The sequence below is a fragment of the Macrosteles quadrilineatus genome, unplaced genomic scaffold, assembly GCF_028750875.1.
Source record: "Macrosteles quadrilineatus isolate MER2022 unplaced genomic scaffold, UCM_ALF_1.0 Scaffold_2__2_contigs__length_208266976, whole genome shotgun sequence".
NCBI classification, from domain to species: domain Eukaryota; kingdom Metazoa; phylum Arthropoda; class Insecta; order Hemiptera; family Cicadellidae; genus Macrosteles; species Macrosteles quadrilineatus.
In genome coordinates this window covers 6,512,984-6,533,206 of record NW_026542595.1, presented here as the reverse complement: position 1 = coordinate 6,533,206, position 20,223 = coordinate 6,512,984, and the positions used below count along the sequence as shown (strand labels likewise).

At 36.4% G+C, this 20,223-nt stretch overlaps 1 protein-coding gene across 3 annotated transcripts in view; it reads right to left on the bottom strand.

Annotated features, from left to right (window-relative positions):
* Positions 1–599: 599 nt before the first annotated feature.
* The window catches only part of LOC128985710 (armadillo segment polarity protein), a 29,240-nt gene continuing 9,616 nt past the window's right edge, over positions 600–20,223 (bottom strand). The window contains exons 5-16 of one of the 3 annotated variants that reach the window (XM_054405510.1): positions 18,004–18,153; positions 15,203–15,357; positions 14,509–14,810; positions 13,547–13,902; positions 10,814–10,897; positions 10,348–10,518; positions 7,601–7,801; positions 6,882–7,002; positions 5,823–5,974; positions 4,178–4,274; positions 2,760–2,797; positions 1,903–2,028 (exon numbers count right to left, since the gene is read on the bottom strand). In XM_054405510.1, coding sequence (XP_054261485.1) covers positions 2,787–2,797; positions 4,178–4,274; positions 5,823–5,974; positions 6,882–7,002; positions 7,601–7,801; positions 10,348–10,518; positions 10,814–10,897; positions 13,547–13,902; positions 14,509–14,810; positions 15,203–15,357; positions 18,004–18,153 — 1,800 coding nt within the window. In that variant the 3' untranslated portion in view covers positions 1,903–2,028; positions 2,760–2,786. Of the gene's footprint in view, positions 2,029–2,759; positions 2,798–4,177; positions 4,275–5,822; positions 5,975–6,881; positions 7,003–7,600; positions 7,802–10,347; positions 10,519–10,813; positions 10,898–13,546; positions 13,903–14,508; positions 14,811–15,202; positions 15,358–18,003; positions 18,154–20,223 lie in introns of all 3 variants that reach the window. The other 2 variants (XM_054405509.1, XM_054405511.1) reach the window with 2 other exon arrangements.

Here is a 20,223-nt window from a genome sequence, read left to right as displayed (position 1 = left end):
TGTTTCCTAGCAATCGCTTACTCCATCAGAAAACATTGTCATCAATATCAATAAAGAAAATTGACTCAAATCCAGTTAATGAACGAAACAGTCAATCACTGGTTATACCCTAATTTGTGAACCAGTAATTGACCGGCTGTTTAAATATACGATTGGTTAGGATTTTGATCTTAAAATGAGTACAGAATTATACCTTAACATGTTAACTGTGAATTACATGTAATATATTACAGTTCCAATCAATAATTAAGGAACCATGACAAATTACAACCAACCATGTTTGTGCGAGACACCATAGTGGGAAGCATAACAATGAATTGCTTTGAAATATCTAATTTTGTTTATGTTACAAAAGGATGATTGACACTTTCTTTTTTAATCAGTCACAGAGTGTATATTAATAAGACCTCAAAGTTACTTTTAAAACTGATTGTGATAGACTAGGAAAAACAGAAAGCCTGATATGATGTTTTTTATACAAATCGGTCATTCACTGGGGGGTGGTCATTCACTGGTGCACTCACCCTATAGTTTTTTTAAGAATAACCAATGGCTTTCAGAAAGTTAAGTTAAAGGAACTAAAAGATAATACATACTAATTGATTTTAAAATTCTTTATTCATGTTACAATGATATAAAATAAACACATTTACTTATTCAATGCATAGTAATTTAAATTGTACTTAAAAACAAATGTAATAGTGACCCTGTGAGCGGGATTCTAACCTAGACACAATACAACAAGATTGTTATCTGAACAGTGTAGGCTAATGTTCTTTACATGTAACTAGCACACATTCAGACAGTTCAAAGGTCCACTTAAATAAACTATCTAAACATAAAAATGCCTAATTCTGGCACCAAAGGGAACTTAACCATGTAATTAACTAATAATACTAGTAGAAACAATATATATAAGTAAATTACTTTTCTGATTAAAGTATAAACACGAGTGTTATAAACTTTGACAACAGTAAAAATTATTATTTCAAAACATATATTTTTAAAACAGGATTTTATATGAGGTTTTAGATTAGTATAAAATTAAAAAATATTAGAAACAAGTTGTCTATGGAATGATTGATTAAGTACCAGACTTTTAAAAGTTGTTTTTTGTGCTTAGTTAATAAGTGTTAAAACTTTTATCCACTAAAGATAATTTATTACAAAATAAATCTGAGTGAAGTTTTTTTCAAGGTCTTGCGATGACAATATAAATAAATAAAACTACTTCAAGGCTAATAAGAAATGAATTAAAGGTGATGCACTTGTTTTAATTATACTATAATAAATTATTATTAACACGGTTGATTTTAAGCTACAGAAATTGACTGATCATTACGAATGGAGCACTAATGTTTATTTAACCTTAGCACCATAAACTCTTGAGATCTCTTTTTAAAATTAATTTACTTAGGAATAAAACTAATTTTATTGTTGACTCAATTGTTAACTGCCTAACACAATAAAGCAAGACTTTACCAAGGTGTCCACTGGCCACAAAACAACAGTTCTATCTTTGTATTACAGCTCTATTGTGGTAATTGACACAAGTTAACATTTCATGTAGGAAGATTTGCTACCCTCCTACCGCCTGATGTTTGTACTGTATACACCAAACTACATCACGCGGACTCAAGTTTTGAATACAATGTTACATGGCTAGACAGCATTATATGCTTTGGGCAATGCCTTTGGTATGAAAACCGTTAAATAAGTTAGTTGGATCAAAATTCAACAAATATTAAGATATGAATCATAGAGCCTCATATAACTAGTGAAAAGTTACGTATACATAGGTTTTATTTTATTTTAGTGGATGCTCATTGGGCCAATGGACACCAGATGGTAGGTTGTAGGTTGTAGGTGGTAGGTGCTACAGGTCCGTGTCGTACCAGGCGGCCGCCACCTGACTGTCTGGAGGGGGTGGGGGGAGAGGGTCACTGCTCACGTCCATAGGTCCGTAGTCCGAGTGTTGTGAGCCGAGGTCAACTCCCTGCATTGAGTCTAGGAGTACCTGGTCATAACCTGTACAACAACCACACACTGTTACAGACACTACAGTCTAACAGTCTAGCTGACAAATATGTAAAGTTGTTCTTTTAGTTAAGCTTGGCTTAATAAGTTGGCGTGGTAGTTTAAATCAAAACAGTCTGTTAGTAGCTCAATTAAATTGCCTCCATTTTCAAATCCAAAACTGCAACAACTTTCTCATGGGAACGGTATTTCTAGTACTATCCACAGTCAAAGATATAAAATAGCAACTAGCCAGTCTTGGAGGGATTACACAAAACTGGTTGAGCTACTGCTGCTGCTGCAGCAAAATCTTTTAAAACATGTTCTATCAAAATTTGAATTAAAACATTGCCCTGAAAATGTGTAGCTCTCATAACAAAACAAATTATGATTTCATCAAACAATTTAACTTAGGAATTCATTAAATAAATGTTAATTTTTTTGTGTTATTAACATTTCATGAAACAAAAAAGAACCATTCCTTAGTATTTTATTAGGTAGGTATACAATAATGAAGTAACTTATACAATTTCGGTGAAATAAGACATGTATGTGCAGAACCTACCTTTTCATAATTAATCATTTCTAATGGGTTCTATTAACACACATACATATACAAACAATAATTGTAAATAAATAGGCTACACCAAAACATATCATACATACATGTACACATAAAACAAAATCGATAGTAAAACCATGCAACATACACAAAAAAGCCAAGCGAGCAAGTGTTATTTTACCTGAGTTCAAATTGACTTTCCGTTGGATCAGAACCCGCCTTTGAAACAAAACATCTAGTCATTACCCTACCTTCACTTTCAGATGTAGATTTTAATTTGTCCACAAATAATTAGGTGTTTTGTACCGCACATTTATTTATAGAAAACCATTTAACTTGCAATACATACAAGAAATCTTTAGATTTTTGTAGACAAATGTATTATTAATGATAAAGCCAAAACATTTTTGTAAAAAAAAAGTTCTACAAAAGAATTAGCATGTAATAAGATTTCTCATTGTCTTTTATCTGGTAAAGATGGCTAACAGTCATATCAACAAGTAGCCTAATATTTCTGAGATTGTAAATTTTATTTAGTCTATCTTTTTCTCATAAGTAATTTTTTTATACATGTAAGGATTAAATTACAGATAATATGTTAAGTCCAAATCTAATTACAAGAATATCTATATTATGGTTAGTTATTAAAAGTACAGTATGAAGTGTAATTACATTAGCAGTGGGTTAGTTAGCTTCTAACCTAGCATGTTATAACATATTAACCTTGTACCACTCACTGCACATTGAGAAATAAGTGTTTTAATCTTTTTATGGATGAATTCTAGATTCTCATACCAACATATTTTCAAAAGTTAAGTAACTGAATTTGAAAACAAAATTATTAAGAGATACATTGATACATTGTATAGGCCTGGTCCATTCTGATTTAGATAATTTTTATTTTAGTTAAATGTTAAGTAAACTCCATGGTTTTAAAAGGGTTTATTTATTGAGAAGTCCTGAAATTGACATATTTTATCACACAAATTGGTCTTCATTTATTTTTGTTCCCTGGCCCTGTATACACCCCGCTAAGCTAGTAAAAGATATCAATTTAGTTAAGAGTTTAGATGGGATCAATTTATTAAAATTAAAAAGTTAACTATGAAGCAGCGTTTTAAATAAAGACTGTCGATTCTCGATACCACCGATACTTGGACGTTGGTATTGGTATAGAGAATCGATCGTCAAAAGTTGATTCTGATACTGATACCCGAATCGTCTGCGAAGATCACACATCAGAAAGTTGCAGTGATCGGGAAAGATGACAATGACGTTTTCGTGGCCGCGAACTGATCACGATATTACCTCAAATTTAATTATTACCTAATTGGAACAAACATAAGCATTGGTATTGAGGGCAGATTCGTGATCACTGATCTACATCTTACATAAATACTTTTATTTAACTCCTGAACATCCAGATAATTAGACAAAGTTTTCTCATTATTCAAATAACGTTTAAAAACTTTAACTAGGAAAAAGAGCTGATGTTTAATGCATCTGTAGCCGTGTTGAATAATGAAATTTTGAAGTGGATTTCTAGGAGATTTTGTTCTCGTTTTGTGCAGTGAGTGTGTAGGGGGGTGGGTAGCCTACCTGATTGTGCGTAGTTGCGACCGCCGTGACTACTGTGCACGCTGGGGGGGCCGGTCGTATACAGCCCATCATACCCCTGGTCTGGCCCTAGCATGTCCTAGAAACACACCTACAGTCTACACTACCTATGTAGATGCTACGTGCGCACCACCTGTACTTGTGCAACCTCGCAACATTGCCTTTTAATAATGAATGCATTTTTAAACGTAGGTTCACTGTCAATAAGACGGTGAAGTCTGAGAGTTTGAACAGAAGTGTTTCTTGCCAATTAGCCTATAAACATAACCATCAGACTGACTTTTGCTACTGTAATCTCCAGGTGGAAGGAATAATCCAAAACCTGATATTATCAAATTTATTTCTTACAATTATAATAATAAATGTAAAATTTACTGTAAATTTGTTCAGATCTACATAATTTACTTTTATTAATAATTCAAGTGTCTAAACAAACAAACTAACACTGATGATAATTTATGCAATATTTTATTTTACTTTTAATTAACTTGATCTTCCAATTTAAAATAGCCTATCTTATAAATGACACTTGCTAGCACTAAGTGTGCATCAAATCAAATCAAATTATTTAAATATTTAATGTTGTTGTCATAAATAGCAGTGTATAAACTTATAAAGTAATATTAGTTAATTTGATTGTTACACTCTCTAATAAAATCAAATGCAGTCATTAAATTACTTAGGGACCAGCAGTTATCGTAATAAGCTGTTGTGATAGCTTTTTGTAAAACTTTCAAGAAATTTAATGCAAGAAGGCCACTAAAATAAACTCTAACAAATGTTTGCCATTGAGAAAAATAGTCTAGATTTTTCTGGAAAAATTATTCAAAAAACTGTTATGTTTTAGAATGATCAACTGCAATGGAGATGTTACAGAATATCTGCAATGCCAGTTTTTGTTTGCTACAATTTTGCATACTTGAACCCCAGTGACCTTGCACTTGTGTGTGCATATATACATAGTGAAGTAATAGTCTAAGTGATGACATGCCACTAACATTGATTGCACAAGTACTTGAGCGAAGCAGAATAATGTAAAACTAGTGCTGAAACTAAAACTAAAAATATGGTCATTCACATAGAAAATAAAATAACACTTATTACACAATAATGTACACATTGATGTACTGAACAAAATCAGTAAATAAAAACAAAAGTTATAACTTTTAAAAAGTATCTAAAGGCATTTTTTATAACTTTTTACTTTTTTAATAAACAACATAAGGTTCAAGTAGTTTTCATGGGGGAAAATGGTTTGTTGGTTTTGGGACAATCTGCATTCTCCTAGGATAGATGTCTCTCAATTGATGATTACATTAATAACATTAACTTTAGATTGAATTTTAAAATTATGTAAATTAATACACAATTTTTAGACATTAAAGCATCTATCCTTTTTGTTAAATTTATAATAGGAGCAAGTTGGTTAGAACACTTTTCATTAAACAATTTATTTATTTAGGTAAAAATTGAAAAAAAGTTGTTTTCTAAGCAATAAAATGGCACAAATATTTAAATTAAACATACTAAATAAAAAACTACTATAAAATACTTCTGTAACAAAACTTTGAAAAATGAAGAATGAAAATGATAAAAAGCAAACTTTGTAAAGAGATTGTAAGCAGACCTGCAAGTCAGGACCCATGCCCAAGTCTCCTCCGGCCCAGAGGTTCTGGTCCTCTCGGAACAGAGAGTTGGTCAACTCCATGGACAGTCGCTTCTTGTAATCTTGGGGCTTGTCTTCAGACATGCGGAACAGCACAGCTGCAGCATATGTGGCTGTAAACATCACAAACAGGTCTTTAGGGTAGAGCCATGCAACAGCAATGAAAAGTAGTGCTCTATAACTACACGGATAAAACTATAACGATCGAATTTCACAATCGGTGGGATTCTCAATTAACGCAGCCATTACGAACGAGCGCTACGAAGTGTAAGACAAAAATAGCAAATTCAAAATGGTGTCATTTCCTTCCGGTTGACACAGAGTAATACCATGCTTGCACTTAACTAGTGCGATTGCAGTGCTACCCTGGAGAGTGGGGGGAACGAAACTTACATTCCGAACGTACCTCACAATTTAGTAGATTTGCCCTCTTAAGTCAAAGTTTCTTGTTTATTTTTGTTTTCTTGTGATATTTTTCAGGAGATATTTTAGAGTAAGTCCAATCAGGCAAATGGAAATTCACTTAGTCTGCAGGTTTTCTGCGGCGGGGGTATTATGGTATGACATTGGTGTCTGTACTTTACCATATTGATTTTTTAATGATACCTAAAAGACAAAAGCACCTTTTGTAATAAGGTACACGTAATTAAAAGCACCAAAAACAACTTAATGCACTCACAGTTATTCAGATCGAATTGGTACAGACCAAAAAATGTAGAATACGCTTCAGACATTAAGTTCAATTTCATTTTGCAAGCTCAACTCAAATTTAATGAGGAGCTCAGCAATTAAATTCGCCTTTGGTCATCATAAGCTGAATTGATTTTACATGGGGTCTGCAAATGCCTGAGATTTCGGATCAGGGAAGGCCAACAGTTAGGGCTGAGGAGTTAGTTCAGGCCAGAAATCATTTTTGGACCAAGCTCAAGTAAGGTCGAAAAGAGTTTAAGTATAATTCGTGATCGCAGTAAGTATAGATGTCTGTAGGTATATCCATGAAAGTAAATCATTGACACGTACCAACACCCTCATTTCTTGAATGGAGTAGTTCTGTGAGTGGTGCTGTGGCTCCTTCTTGTTCTATCATCTCTGCACCTTCTTTGTCTTGAGCCAGTTCACACAACACTCCAGCAGCAACTCTCTGAGCATAAAGACACATTTAGTTATACATCCTACATGATAAAAAGAATTAACATGATGTATATCAAACACAAACACCACATTTAAACACTTTATGTAAAAATCCCTATAAAAATAAATGAAACAGAGCATGTGGAGCAGTCGAGGTAACCATCTCAACCAAGTTTAACTGACATAAACAATGAATGAAAGGAACGAGATACACTAAAGGATTGTTGACGATGAAGTTCAGTCAATCAGGGCTTATTTTGACCATTATCTATGTCTTCAGTAATGAGAATACAGTACTAAACTACAGAGAAGTAAGATACAGAGGATACAAGCTTATGGGACAACTGTGCACTTTTAGCTCTGGTATGTTGGGGCGATATGTACTTGTTCCGAGCAAGGAAGAGGCCGAACGGCGATGGCCACATGCATAGTTGTACAGCAGTTGTAGCACACAGAGTCTTCCTACAGCATGATCACTGCAGTAAGGGATGGCGAGGGGTGAAAGGAGAGAGCGGAAGGGGAATAGAATTGGCTCTTGACACTAGAAACTGGTGCTAGATACCATTGAATTTATCCTCTGTTTCTTAATTCTCTGTGACTGAACCAACCTGTATATTTTCAATCTCATTAAACAGCAACTGTACGAATATTGGAATGACCATCTGCTGGCGTATTAGTGCTCGATTGTGGCTCTCTCGCGCCAGTATATGTAGAGCGCCGACTGTGCCCTCCACTATCTCTTCCATCCTCACTCCATCCGCGTACGCACTCGGCGCCTGACTGCCACTCGACGCCACACTCGACCTTTGCTGAAACAACAGATGTGCAATATGAGCCAAATATTATTCATAAATACTCTGGTGGGGTTGGAGAATGGTGGCTCAGAGTGTAATAAAGTGTTAATTAAAAATTGCGTATGAGGGCCATTTGGAAAGTAGGTAACTTCGGGTCAGCTGTATAAATAACAAGGATGTAAATAAAAACCATTCACTAAATACATCCCAAAACTACATTTTTATTTTATCTACTAAAAAAAAATTTACTTCTAGGCACTTGTGGTGTTTTTTAACAAGCTTCGAAAGACTGTCTTTATAAAAATCTGTGTCCTGAGTCTTGAGCTAGCCTGGGATGCATCCTTCAATTCTTCATTGTCACAGAGCTTCTAAGATCGCAGTCAAAATCTCGCTTACAAGAATATATATGCCGCTAGGAGCTAAACTGGTATGTAGTGCTGCATGACCCAGAGAGTTTTGTCCCTTTCTAAGCCCGACTAGGCTATTTACGCGAGAGGCCTTCTCTGAACAATGAGGTTTCCCAGCGCAGGACACGTTATTGTGGGGTTAGAGGTTGGGAGGAAAAGCTTTTCATACTTTGGACTAAGAATGGACGGGTCCCGAAATTTCGGGAATTTTTCGGGAAAAAAATATTCCCGATTATCGGGACGGGATTACATTTGATTCGGGAATTTTTCGGGACGGGATTTGGTCCGATCGTCGGCGATTTTGCCGCTTCGCGAGTGCCGATGACGCCGCTATTGCGAGCGATAGGTCCGCGAACGTAGGAGACGAACTCATTTCGACGATCACGCCGTGACCGCGGAGTCCTACCGACGATCGCGCCGTGACCGCGAGTCATACCGACGATCGCGCCGTGACCGCGGAGTCCTACCGACGATCGCGCCGTGACCGCGGAGTCCTACCGACGATGGCGCCATGAACGCGGAGTCATGCAGACGATCGTGCCGTGACCGCGGAGTCATGCCGACGATCGCGCCGTGACCGCGGAGTCATGCCGTGACCACGAGGCATACCGGCGATCACCCCGTGACCGCGGAGTCATACCGACGATCACGACGTGACCGTGGAGTCCTACCGACGATCGCGCCGTGACCGCGGAGTCATGCCGACGATCGTGCCGTGACCGTGAGTCATACTGACGATCATGCCGTGACCGCGAGTCATACCGACGATCATCCCGTGACCGCGGAGTCCTACCGACGATTGCGCCGTGACCGCGGAGTCATACCGACGATCACGCCGTGACCGCGGAGTCATGACAACGATCATGCCGTGACCGCGAGTCATACCGGCGATCACCCCGTGACGGCGGAGTCCTACCGACGATCGCGCCGTGACCGCGGAGTCCTACCGACGATGGCGCCATGAACGCGGAGTCATGCAGACGATGGCGCCATGACCGCGGAGTCCTACCGACGATCACGCCGTGACCGCGGAGTCCTACCGACGATGGCGCCATGAACGCGGAGTCATGCAGACGATCGTGCCGTGACCGCGGAGTCATGCCGACGATCGCGCCGTGACCGCGGAGTCATGCCGTGACCACGAGGCATACCGGCGATCACCCCGTGATCGCGGAGTCATACCGACGATCACGACGTGACCGTGGAGTCCTACCGACGATCGCGCCGTGACCGCGGAGTCATGCCGACGATCGTGCCGTGACCGTGAGTCATACTGACGATCATGCCGTGACCGCGAGTCATACCCACGATCATCCCGTGACCGCGAGTCATACCGACGATCACCCCGTGACCGCGGTCATTTTGACGATCGCACCGTGACCGTGAGTCACAAGTTTCTATAGGTACCTGATATATTGTTACCCATTTTTTTGGTTTTTATAGATCAGTACCACAAACGGTAAAAATTGATTTTGTATGTCTTTTTTTGGTAACTGCAATACTCTTTTTATGCACAGAAAAAATCCCGTCCCGTCCCGTCCCGAAAATCGGGAAGGAAATGAAAATCCCGTCCCGTCCCGTCCCGAACTAAAAATTCAATCCCGTCCATCCCTACTTTGGACCCTCATTGTAGTCTACCCGGACTTAAGTTTCTTGCATCTAGCAATACATTAAGAAAATATGTACTTAGAGAGATGTTTAAAAAAAATTTTAAGGATATTCTAAGTGATAACAGCTAAATAGTAGCATAGGATAGTTTTTTAATATAGTGACCAAGTTGTTCTGAAAGGCTAAATAAATTTTTATTATTTATTCATATAGGGTCTGAATATAGGGGGGGGGGGGGGTGAATGATGGGATACGTCCCAATTGAACTTTCCCTGCACACCTTATGTGAGGCAAAGTGTCAATACAATATCACAAGACTGAAGGTCAGCATACCACAGCGTTAGTTTTGAATTGCTCTCGTTATTGGTGAACTTATTCTCGTACTACTCATCACATTTGGGCAGTCAAAGGTAGTCCTACAATAAATTATGCTACTAGTTTACAATACTTACGTATCTTCATACAATATCTTATAATGAACTTAAAAACTGTAAATGGTGATTTTGCAAAAAGGATAAGTATATTGATGTTGTGTATTCCACTTACTCTCTGGGTATCCTGGAAGGCCCGCATGAGCAGTCTGACCAAATGATGTATAGCTCCATTCTCTCGTAGAGGTGCGTGATTGGCCTGACACAGAGCTAGGTTGCGGATCAGACCTATCACAGCCTTGACTAGTGGCCAGCGTGATGGAGGGTGGAGCAGCTTCACAATCACCTTCAAGCAAAACAAGTTTAGACACTTCACCCGTTAGTTCCTTACCACTAAGACATTTTAAATAGAAGGATTGACATTTTCCTGATTTCTGTGGGAAGAGAATTCGCTAATAGCTTAAAAGAACTTCTTTGCACAGACAAATATCTTGTAAGCAGATAACAACTCAACTGGTATAAAACATTGTTGATTATGAATTTAATGTGAAGTTAAAAAATATGTATTTCATAATTCACACAAAATCTCTTAAAGGGTTTATTGGTATGTTAAAAACAATTATTCAATAAATTAGTTATACCTGCATGCCATAGTTAAGACGTACAGCATTCTGTGCCATTTCACTCTCTACATGACGAGACGTCAGATGTCTCAGAGCACATACCTGAGGACAAAAAACAAATGAATTGCTGATATAGAGTCAGAATAAAAGAAGATCTTAAATAAAACTTTTACATTTAAGTTAATTTTTTTTTTTCAAAAACATTAAGGCCTAGGCCTACATATATAGGCTAGTGGCTAGCTACTTACATCAATTTTATTTTCAATTTGATTTCAATGCTATAAGGAAGGACACAATTATTTAGATGTAGATTGATTAATCATAAAACATGTTTGTAATGGGTCATGAAATTTTATTATTTTATCATATTTTAAGCCTGCACCACTAAAGTCTGCTGGTGGTTTTACATTAAAAGAAGATCTTCAGAAGCGAGCTGGTCTAGTGGTAGAACCGAGGCCCTAGGCTCAAAACCCACAACCACCAATGGTGCCTTTAACTACGTCATAATGCCGCGACCCTCTAGGCCTCACCTGGGCCCTGTTTCATAAAACTACTAGTCTAGTATTTACTAGTCCATGGACTAGTAATACTAGTGTATTTTAGAAGTCTACGTTTCAAAAACCTACTAGTGTAAAATACTTGTTACTAGTGTAGGGACTAGTATTACTAGTGGTTTTTACTAGTGTAGACAGCAATGTGTTTCATAAAGTTTTACTCTTGTAAATTACACTGGTAAATACTTGCCATTTTCTAACAACCTCTCTACATCCGTATTATTTGAAGTAGACTAGTATTTTTGGAAAGAGAGTTATTTCATTACTCACATCATTTAAAAAAAAGAATTATTAAGTTCTTTTTGCAAGTGCGAATTGGCTCACGTTTGCAATTTAAGATAAAAATTGATCTATGAGTGCTAAAATGATAATTATTATTAGATATAAATTACAATCAATAAATGTGGCGTAGTACAAAAAGAGTGAAATTGAATTTTATAATGTATGTACAATCGCCCTATTAGAATTAATTATAATTATAAGTTATCAATTTCTGTGAAATTTTAGTCTAATTTTACTTGAGTCAAATTTCATGGTTATATCAACTATTTAGCTATCACAGAGAAAAGATTTTTAAGCTTTGAGCTTGAGAGAAACCAAATTAAAACCGCATACCGTATTGCATACAAAGATGTACAAAAATGTATCCAACATTGCAACATTAATCAGATTATTTTACACCCAAGGCTCTCGGTTTTATTTAAAGACATTTTAACAGGAAATAATAGTAAGACAATTTTAAAGAGGAGTTGCATTGTTTTTTTTTTTTTTTTTTTTTTTGAGGTGCTTATTATTTGTTTCCCTAAATAGCTAAAACCCTGTGATGTACTAACAATTTTGTAGGCCTATATTTGGTTTTTGGGCGTTGGACTGAACTGCTTATCATAAAAACATTACTTTTAATCCATTTTGGTATTCTGAATTTGTTATTCAAAGTAATTAAAAAATTAGATGTTGATTAGAGCTGTTATTTACATGTAAAACATGTAAAAGTTTAATTAATGGAACTAAAGTATAGTGAGTGGTGTGGTGCGGATTTGAACCAGGGACCCACCACATGAGAAGCGAAAACTCTACCTCTGAGCTAGGCCCTGCCGTAGCGACTGCATTTATGTCATGTTTTAATATACTTGAAAACCTAACTACTCCATTGCTTGTAACGGCGTTGCAATTAATTATTTGTTACATCAATAAACGTTTAGGCTTATTATTCATGGTTTATAGACTCAAAATTAGAATATCACAGAATGATTTCTAACCCGAATATTCTTATGCATTCGAATATTTGAAAACATAGGTAAACATAGGGTACTTGAAAATGTTCCTAACAAAATGTCCTTAGACGATTTAATTACATTAAAAATTTGAGCCTTCTTTTCTTTACTCATAGCAAGCTTAATTTTATATGTCAGAATAAAACAAAAACTATACAAATCAAAGCGAATGCGGCAGACACAGATCAACTTCCACCCAACAGTTGAGCGCCGCAACTAGGCATACAATCACCGTGTTGATTGCAGCGACGCGACGCCGCGCCGGCGGGCTCATTGATGAACATAAATAATAGCGGTTTGATAAATAATGTGTGATTGTTTTACCTATGTGTCTATATAGTTATTAATTAAAAGAAAACACTGCGTTTCTACAACTATTTACTTTTTGTATCAAATGAAAACAAAATTAAAACCCTTTATAAAGGGTTTGAAAACCCGTGATTGAGGTTAGAAATTTGTTTTGAAAGTTTACCTTGTAAAGTTGGTCACGTGACTAGTAGTTTTGGTCACGTGACTAGTAAAATACACTAGTATTTACTAGCGGTATAAAAACGTTTATGAAACACAAATTAGTAGGACAGGTAAATACGGGACTAGTATTTACTAGACTAGTAATTACTAGACTAGTATCTTTATGAAACAGGGCCTTAAGTAATGTGTAAAAACAGTTCTGTGCTAGAGCCTAGAGTAATAGGATGTGAAAATGGGAATAGGCGATGTAATTGCAATCAACAAACATCGTTTTATTCCATACTTTTGACAGTCTGCCACTAACATAAGATTCTTATTATTTCATATCTGAAATACTAACGATCAAATAAAAAAAATAAATAAATATTCTTTATATGTAAACAAAGTTAAAACAGTTAAGAAGTACCGGTAGTTTGAGAAACAACAATGGCATGTATGGTGGGCATACTGACCGCAGGCTCGGTGATCTCCTCACGGTCGCCAGCAGTGACAATGGTCCTGACCAGAGCGTCCACTCCGCCCACCTGGCACACTGTCACCTTGTTGCGTTGGTTGTTGCAGGTCAAGTTACTGAGTATACCAGCTGCACAGGTAACAACGTTGAGATCAGTTGAGGCCAAGAGCTGCACCAAGGACTGTAGCAGACCTTCCAAACCATCCACCTTAGTTCCAGCGTCGGAGAGGTTACGCAGGGTCCACAGACAGTTCTGTACTAGTCGCTGGCTGGGGTGACCGAGGTGCATGGCCAATGCCTGCATACCCCCTGCCTCCACTATAGCTGGCTTGTTGCTTGAGCACACCGACAGCACTGCAACCCAAACCCATAACATCGGTTAGTATTCTGTAGAAGAGGTAATTTTGAAAAATAGTAGAACTAGGCTAACTCATTTGCTGCAGTTGTGTAATGGTGGGACAGAGCCAGGAGACGGAACATATGCTGAGTAAGGATGAATGCTAGGAATAGGAAATAATTAAATTATGTTCTATGCAACAGATGAGCAACGGTATAGCATGAACATCTTTTCCCTTTCTAGTGTTTGCAAACTTAGATCTACTAAACAAGTAGTAACACTCTACAGTTGCTGATATGTCCTCAGTAGGCTACAACAAAATTCAAGGGACTGTTTGAGCAAAAGGCCAAACAAGTATTTATGTATAAAAAAAATATGTTAAAAAGCCCAGTTATGCATAGGACTGAAACAAAGTGCTGCTAGTACAAAAATTACCCTGTACAAAAGTTAGCTTCATACTGAGCAATGCAAGTTGGCATGTTAGCTACTGTCCTGCAATTTGTGTACGATAATGAGTCTTGCTACAAAACAAAATTGAATGGTTGAGGAATCGTTAAAAAAACTGTGATTAATATTACACTATAGCAAATGAGAATCTCTAATAGACTAGTGTAGCCTTTTACCTTTGAGTACCCTGGAGGTGGTCCACAAGAGCTTCTCGTAGTCATAGCTGCGCATGATCCTGACCAACTCCACAGGCCCCTGGCTGGCCAGGATGATCAGTTTGCTCTCCTGGTTGCCATACGCCAGAATCTGTAGACAGTCAGTTACAATGGCGAGAAATTTGACGTTGTTGCGTTGCAGGAGAGCAACCATCTTCTGTAGTCCTCCAGCAAGCCGCACCGCCATCTTGGAGCCCTCCTGGTGCAACAGCAGGTTGTGTAGGGTGGTGATGGCATAGAATAGCACCGACTCCACAGGTGAACTGTAATATACAATAAATATGAATCAGTTTAGTAATCTTAACTATACTCCATTCACTAAATTTAGGCAGTTTTAGGGGAAGAAATCCATCCCCTCCACTTGATCCTAAATTTAAAACAATAGATCAACAGCTAAGGTTTGCCACAACGTCAATCAGCTAATCAGCTGCGACATATGTACTAGCAAAAAAAGTAGTGAGGGAACTTCCCCTCAAACCGTCTAAATTTTGTGAGCGGAGTAATGGTATTAGATTGTTTGCTTTTGTTTTTGTACAGATTAAAGTTATAATACGTACGAAAACTGTAGCTTGGGAGTGTAATATTTGTACAAATCAAACTCTAGGAGTCTAGGAAATAGTTGGCATTAAACGCACCTTAGCAGGTGTTGGATTACCTGAGCAGTTTGACCAACGCAGGTATGCCACCACTCTTGAAGATAGCCAGCAGACCCTGTCTGTGATGTGACAGGTTGTGCAGAGTACCTACAGCTCCCTTGGTAGTCTCCAGGTCATTGCTGTTGGAGATGGCTCTCACAAGAGCGGCCACCATCTAAAAAACAAGCACAGATCAGAAACAGGGCAAAAGTAAGTAATTTAAGCACAGATACTTTGCACTTAGGATGTGTCGGTTTCAAGTCAATTGTTGGTTTCACCAATTTTTTAGAAAGAAAAAAAAAATCATTGGTTTTGCACAATGATTGTTTGCCAGTGATTGCGGGGGATAATGATCATGATTCGGTGATTGTGGAAGTCGATAGTGATGTGTCGAATCCGAATCTACCGAATCCTAAGAAAAGATGCCCATAAAGGTTATTGACGTCATAATATACAGTACTGTGACATTGACTAACCATAGAGGTTATTTACGTCGTAATAGACAATACTGTGACATTGCCTAACCATAGACGTTATTGACGTTGTAATATAGATTAGATTTTTTTTAGGATTCAGATTCGGATTCGAGATTTGAAATTCTTGGATTTGACCATCACTAATTTAGACTATGGTAGGGGTAGACAGTGGCATAAATAGACCTTCTTCAAGGGGGAGGGGGCTAAAAATGGAGGATAGTTTTCTAAAATAAATCATGATGAAATATCATTTACCAACAGGGTACATCATGATAAGATAAAATACTTACCAACATGTTTACACACAATCTATACTTATAACTTGGCCTTGAAATTAATATTATCACATTACCTTTTTTAACCCTGCGGTCCCTACAAGTACAAGTTGCTTGTTATCTTACACAAAAAACAACATAGGTATTCTATTCAACAAGATTTTGGATTGATAGAGGAAATTAGCCTTGTCAATCAAACTCAAAATCAACCTTCTTTTTACTTAACATGACTCTAGCTAGGCCTACACTTTTACTTTTGCTGAAATCTTGAATGACATTTTATAAATATATCATTAGCCTATCATACATAACAGAGAAAATACTTACAGCTTGCTGTAGTCACAAATTTAAGGCAAGAAAAAAACAACAAAGCATTAGAGATTTGAGACAACAATGATCAGTTAGCCTATTTGTTTTAGGAAATCCACATTTTTAAATATATTCTCTTACTTTTACACCAATCTTTATAAAAAAACTACAGACAATTTTATACTTTTCATTTTTTTGTAATCTTGAGTCACTTAACACATAAATAATATGTAAATTTACCTTAATTACGTCTTGTGACTCCTTTACCTTCACCTAATAACCTAACCTTTAGTCTTTACCTCCTAATTTTATATTCTATTTCATAGCTTAGATATCTTCTTAAAACAATATCTTTTATTCTTTAAATCCATCCTATTTCAATGAATACTCTTATAAAATTTAGGGTACTTTTGTATTATACGGAGGCCACCCTTCTACAGCGTGCTGTTGCGGTTAGGTTAGGTTGAGTTATCATCAATTTTTTATACACCATCTGGTATCGTTCAATTCATAACAAAACAAGGAAAATCCAACAACGTACAAACATATTTTTGATAACCCAAACTAACGTAACCGCAGCAGCACGCTGTACAATTATTGGACTAGGTGTATAATACGAAAGTACCAAAGATAGTAAATCATATTTCTTTTTCTGTACTTAGTTTAAACTACTGTAGTTAAATTTAACAAGAACCTTTTATTTTAAATATATTTTATTATATTTTTATTATATTAAAGTAGTCTTAGGTTTTATTCAAGTTGTTTTAGTTATAACAATAACTGACATTATGTGCAATATGAATAAAAATATTTTGAATGATTGATTGACCTCAATAATTGTACCCAAGTACCGTATATCTTATCTTACTAATATTATAAATGTGAAGGTTTGTGTGTTTGTTTGTTTGTGTGTTTGAAGGTCAATCATGCATATACCACTGGATGGATTGGGCTGAAATTTGGCATGTGATAGCTCACATTCCCGATTAACATATAGGCATATTCTTATCTCAAAAATCCCTTAGGGCTCCGCCCCAGTGGCTCTGTAGTTCCCCATGTTAACCTTATGAGTATTCATATTTAAAGGAATTAAAGAATTTAGTTAGTTGTTTCAACTAAAAAAGTTGGTTCTATGATATTCAAAAGCATTAAAAATTTACAAGATTTACCAACAGGGTGCAGCACTATATTTTTTTGCATTTATGTAAACAGCTAATTTGAACTAAGCAGCAACAAACAACTGTGATACGCAATGAGAACTGTCAAAGTAGGATTGTTTACAGTTATGATTATGTTTTTAATGTCATGAATAATTTGTGATTTTTTAAATTTGCAAAACTATATTTTTCTTTATTGTTTAGGTGAAGAGGGAGAACATTATGGCTATGGTAGACGTGTAATACCATAGTATACCGTCAATTTAAAGAAGCAAATTTTATCAAACTTTGTCTTCCCCCATTGCAAACGCAAAGCTTGAGTATAACTGCAATAAGCAATTTAAACTTATATGCCAACCCCATACGAAGGACGGGTACTCTGCTAGTATATATATAAAGGCAAGCACGATTTTGTCGTCAGAACTCCTCTTTGGATTTGGATATTTGGTGGCTCATTTGAGAGATCTCATACATAATAATTGTACTTATATTTGGAGATATAATAAGGAGAATAAGTTTTAATGGGACACTACTTCTTTGTCAAGACTATTTTTGTGTTTTACATGAGATAATATGTGTGAGATCTGGTATGTAGTAGGCCTACCTGAGGACTGTTCATGATGGCGTGACGTGATGCCTCCTTCTTGCTGAGTTGATGCACCATCATGGCTGCTTGACTGACCACCACCTGGTCCTCATCATTCAGCAGCTTGATCAACTCAGGGATGGCCCTGGTGGCCAGGTCAGCGTCATCCTGTCCATCGACACAACAGATAAGCAACAACCTCACAGAGGAAATAGTAGCTAATCAACTTAAGGGAGGGAAACAAAGTAAAGGGGGGGAGGTGTTAGAGGGATCGCCATAGATGAAACAAACTCTCCGGTCAAAATTGTTAAAAGCTGCTATAACATCCACTATCTATATATATAATACGCTAAGCCGATTTTTGTGAACAGAACTCCTCCCTCATTTTTAGACCGATTTTGATGATTAAAGTGTCAAAAAAATTGCCCTGTTTTGCAAAGTGTTTTTCGTTTTTTGATATCTTTATTTTAGTTTGGGCAGGATCTTCCATCAAAGTTGAGTTTTCTCCCATAAGATTAACATGGGGGGAATCTAAATATTTAATTGGAAACTTTGTATCCACTAATTTGAGAGAACGGCTGGGCGAAGAAACTTGGTAGAGGTGTCCAACGAAAGGTCTTGGTCTGTAGATGAGTTATCAAAAGAAAAACGAAGTAAATTCGCTCAGGGCTCTGCCCCAGAAGCCTTTAAAAATCCCTCCACAGATTTGTTTAAATTTTGGTCATGTGGATAATACTTTTTAATAAAACAGCTGTTAATTTTAAAATTGTATTTTAAACAACACACATTTATTGGGAGTTACTGAATAGTCCAAAAGAAGTATTTGCAATGTTATTTTCTGATTTTAAAATTGATTTTCTTCTGTATCATGTCATGTGTTCCAATATAAAGTTCCATTACGAAATCAGTGGAAAATCCTTTTATGACACTAACTCTTACAATTATTTCTTATTGAACTATCTTCTATTTTTCACACCTTTTCCCTATATTTTATCATATTTTTCTAGACGGATCATCATAGGTTCATGAGATTATTGTCATACTGTACATGCTTTCAATCACTGGAAAAATCTTTGATTGTGTAATACAATACAAAATAATACAAGTGCATAAGGGCACGGTGCCAAATTGAGCCGTGTCCATATTAAATAAAATAATAATGGTTTACAGCAACTGGATAAAACATTTAACAATATTTATTTAGAAATATGTGCATGATTTAGAAAGTCATTAAGCTGGAAAACTGCAATATACTGCAGACTTTTCAGAGAGGTTACTTCGATTACAGGTAACAACCAATTAACATTATTTTTTGCTTTTTGGAAATGCCACATTACTCTATGTCATTCGTATTATTTTTTGCCAATGAAGCTGCACAACTATATAAATGAGGAGGCCCCTAAAGTTCAAGAATAAAAGCCAACTTCACTTCAAGTATATTCCACTACACCTAACATTCCATAGAGAGATTATATTGACAACTTTATGTAACTGATAAGGCTGAGACAACTAACTGACATCCCCCATGTCAAGGACAGCTTTAACAGTAACCCCACAACCAATTTCTCAAAACTATGCTAGAGGGTTATTCATTGGCTTAGAAGTACAATACGAACTGACGCGACGTGACGAAGGAAAATCAAACTTACACTGTATCGGATATACCTCTCTTTGAAGTTAGAACGTGTATTCCCAACAAACAGATTTTTTTTTTCAAATAAAATCATAGATTAATCTGCATTACACCGATGAAATCACGGAAGTGTTTAAGTACAAAGATCCACCAATACGATTTTAATACTATCTAAAGGTTCTTCCAAACGAAGAGATACCAGATAGCATACTAACAACTCCGATGACGTACAGTATGGGAAATATTTTATTCATTGATAAGCTAATTTGTTACACTTATTAATCTTTAAACATTGCTAAATGCTCAAAATATGTATAATTTCACTCAACTTATCGCAGTTAGATGAATTAGCGTAAGCCTTGAAAATATCCGTCAATTTCGACGGGTTTCACCTAGTATATAATAAACAATAAACCTTGTTATGGCACGGTATATAAGATAGGTATTTTTTTGTTGTACATTTTTCCCAGATTATTGTTATAATTTTTTCATTGAAATGCTCCAGATATTTTCAATAGCTTTTCATGGGTCCAGATTTTTACGTTTTTTGTAAATTTTTATTAGGAAATAAGAACTTGCATTTAAATGAAGTATGAATCTAACTT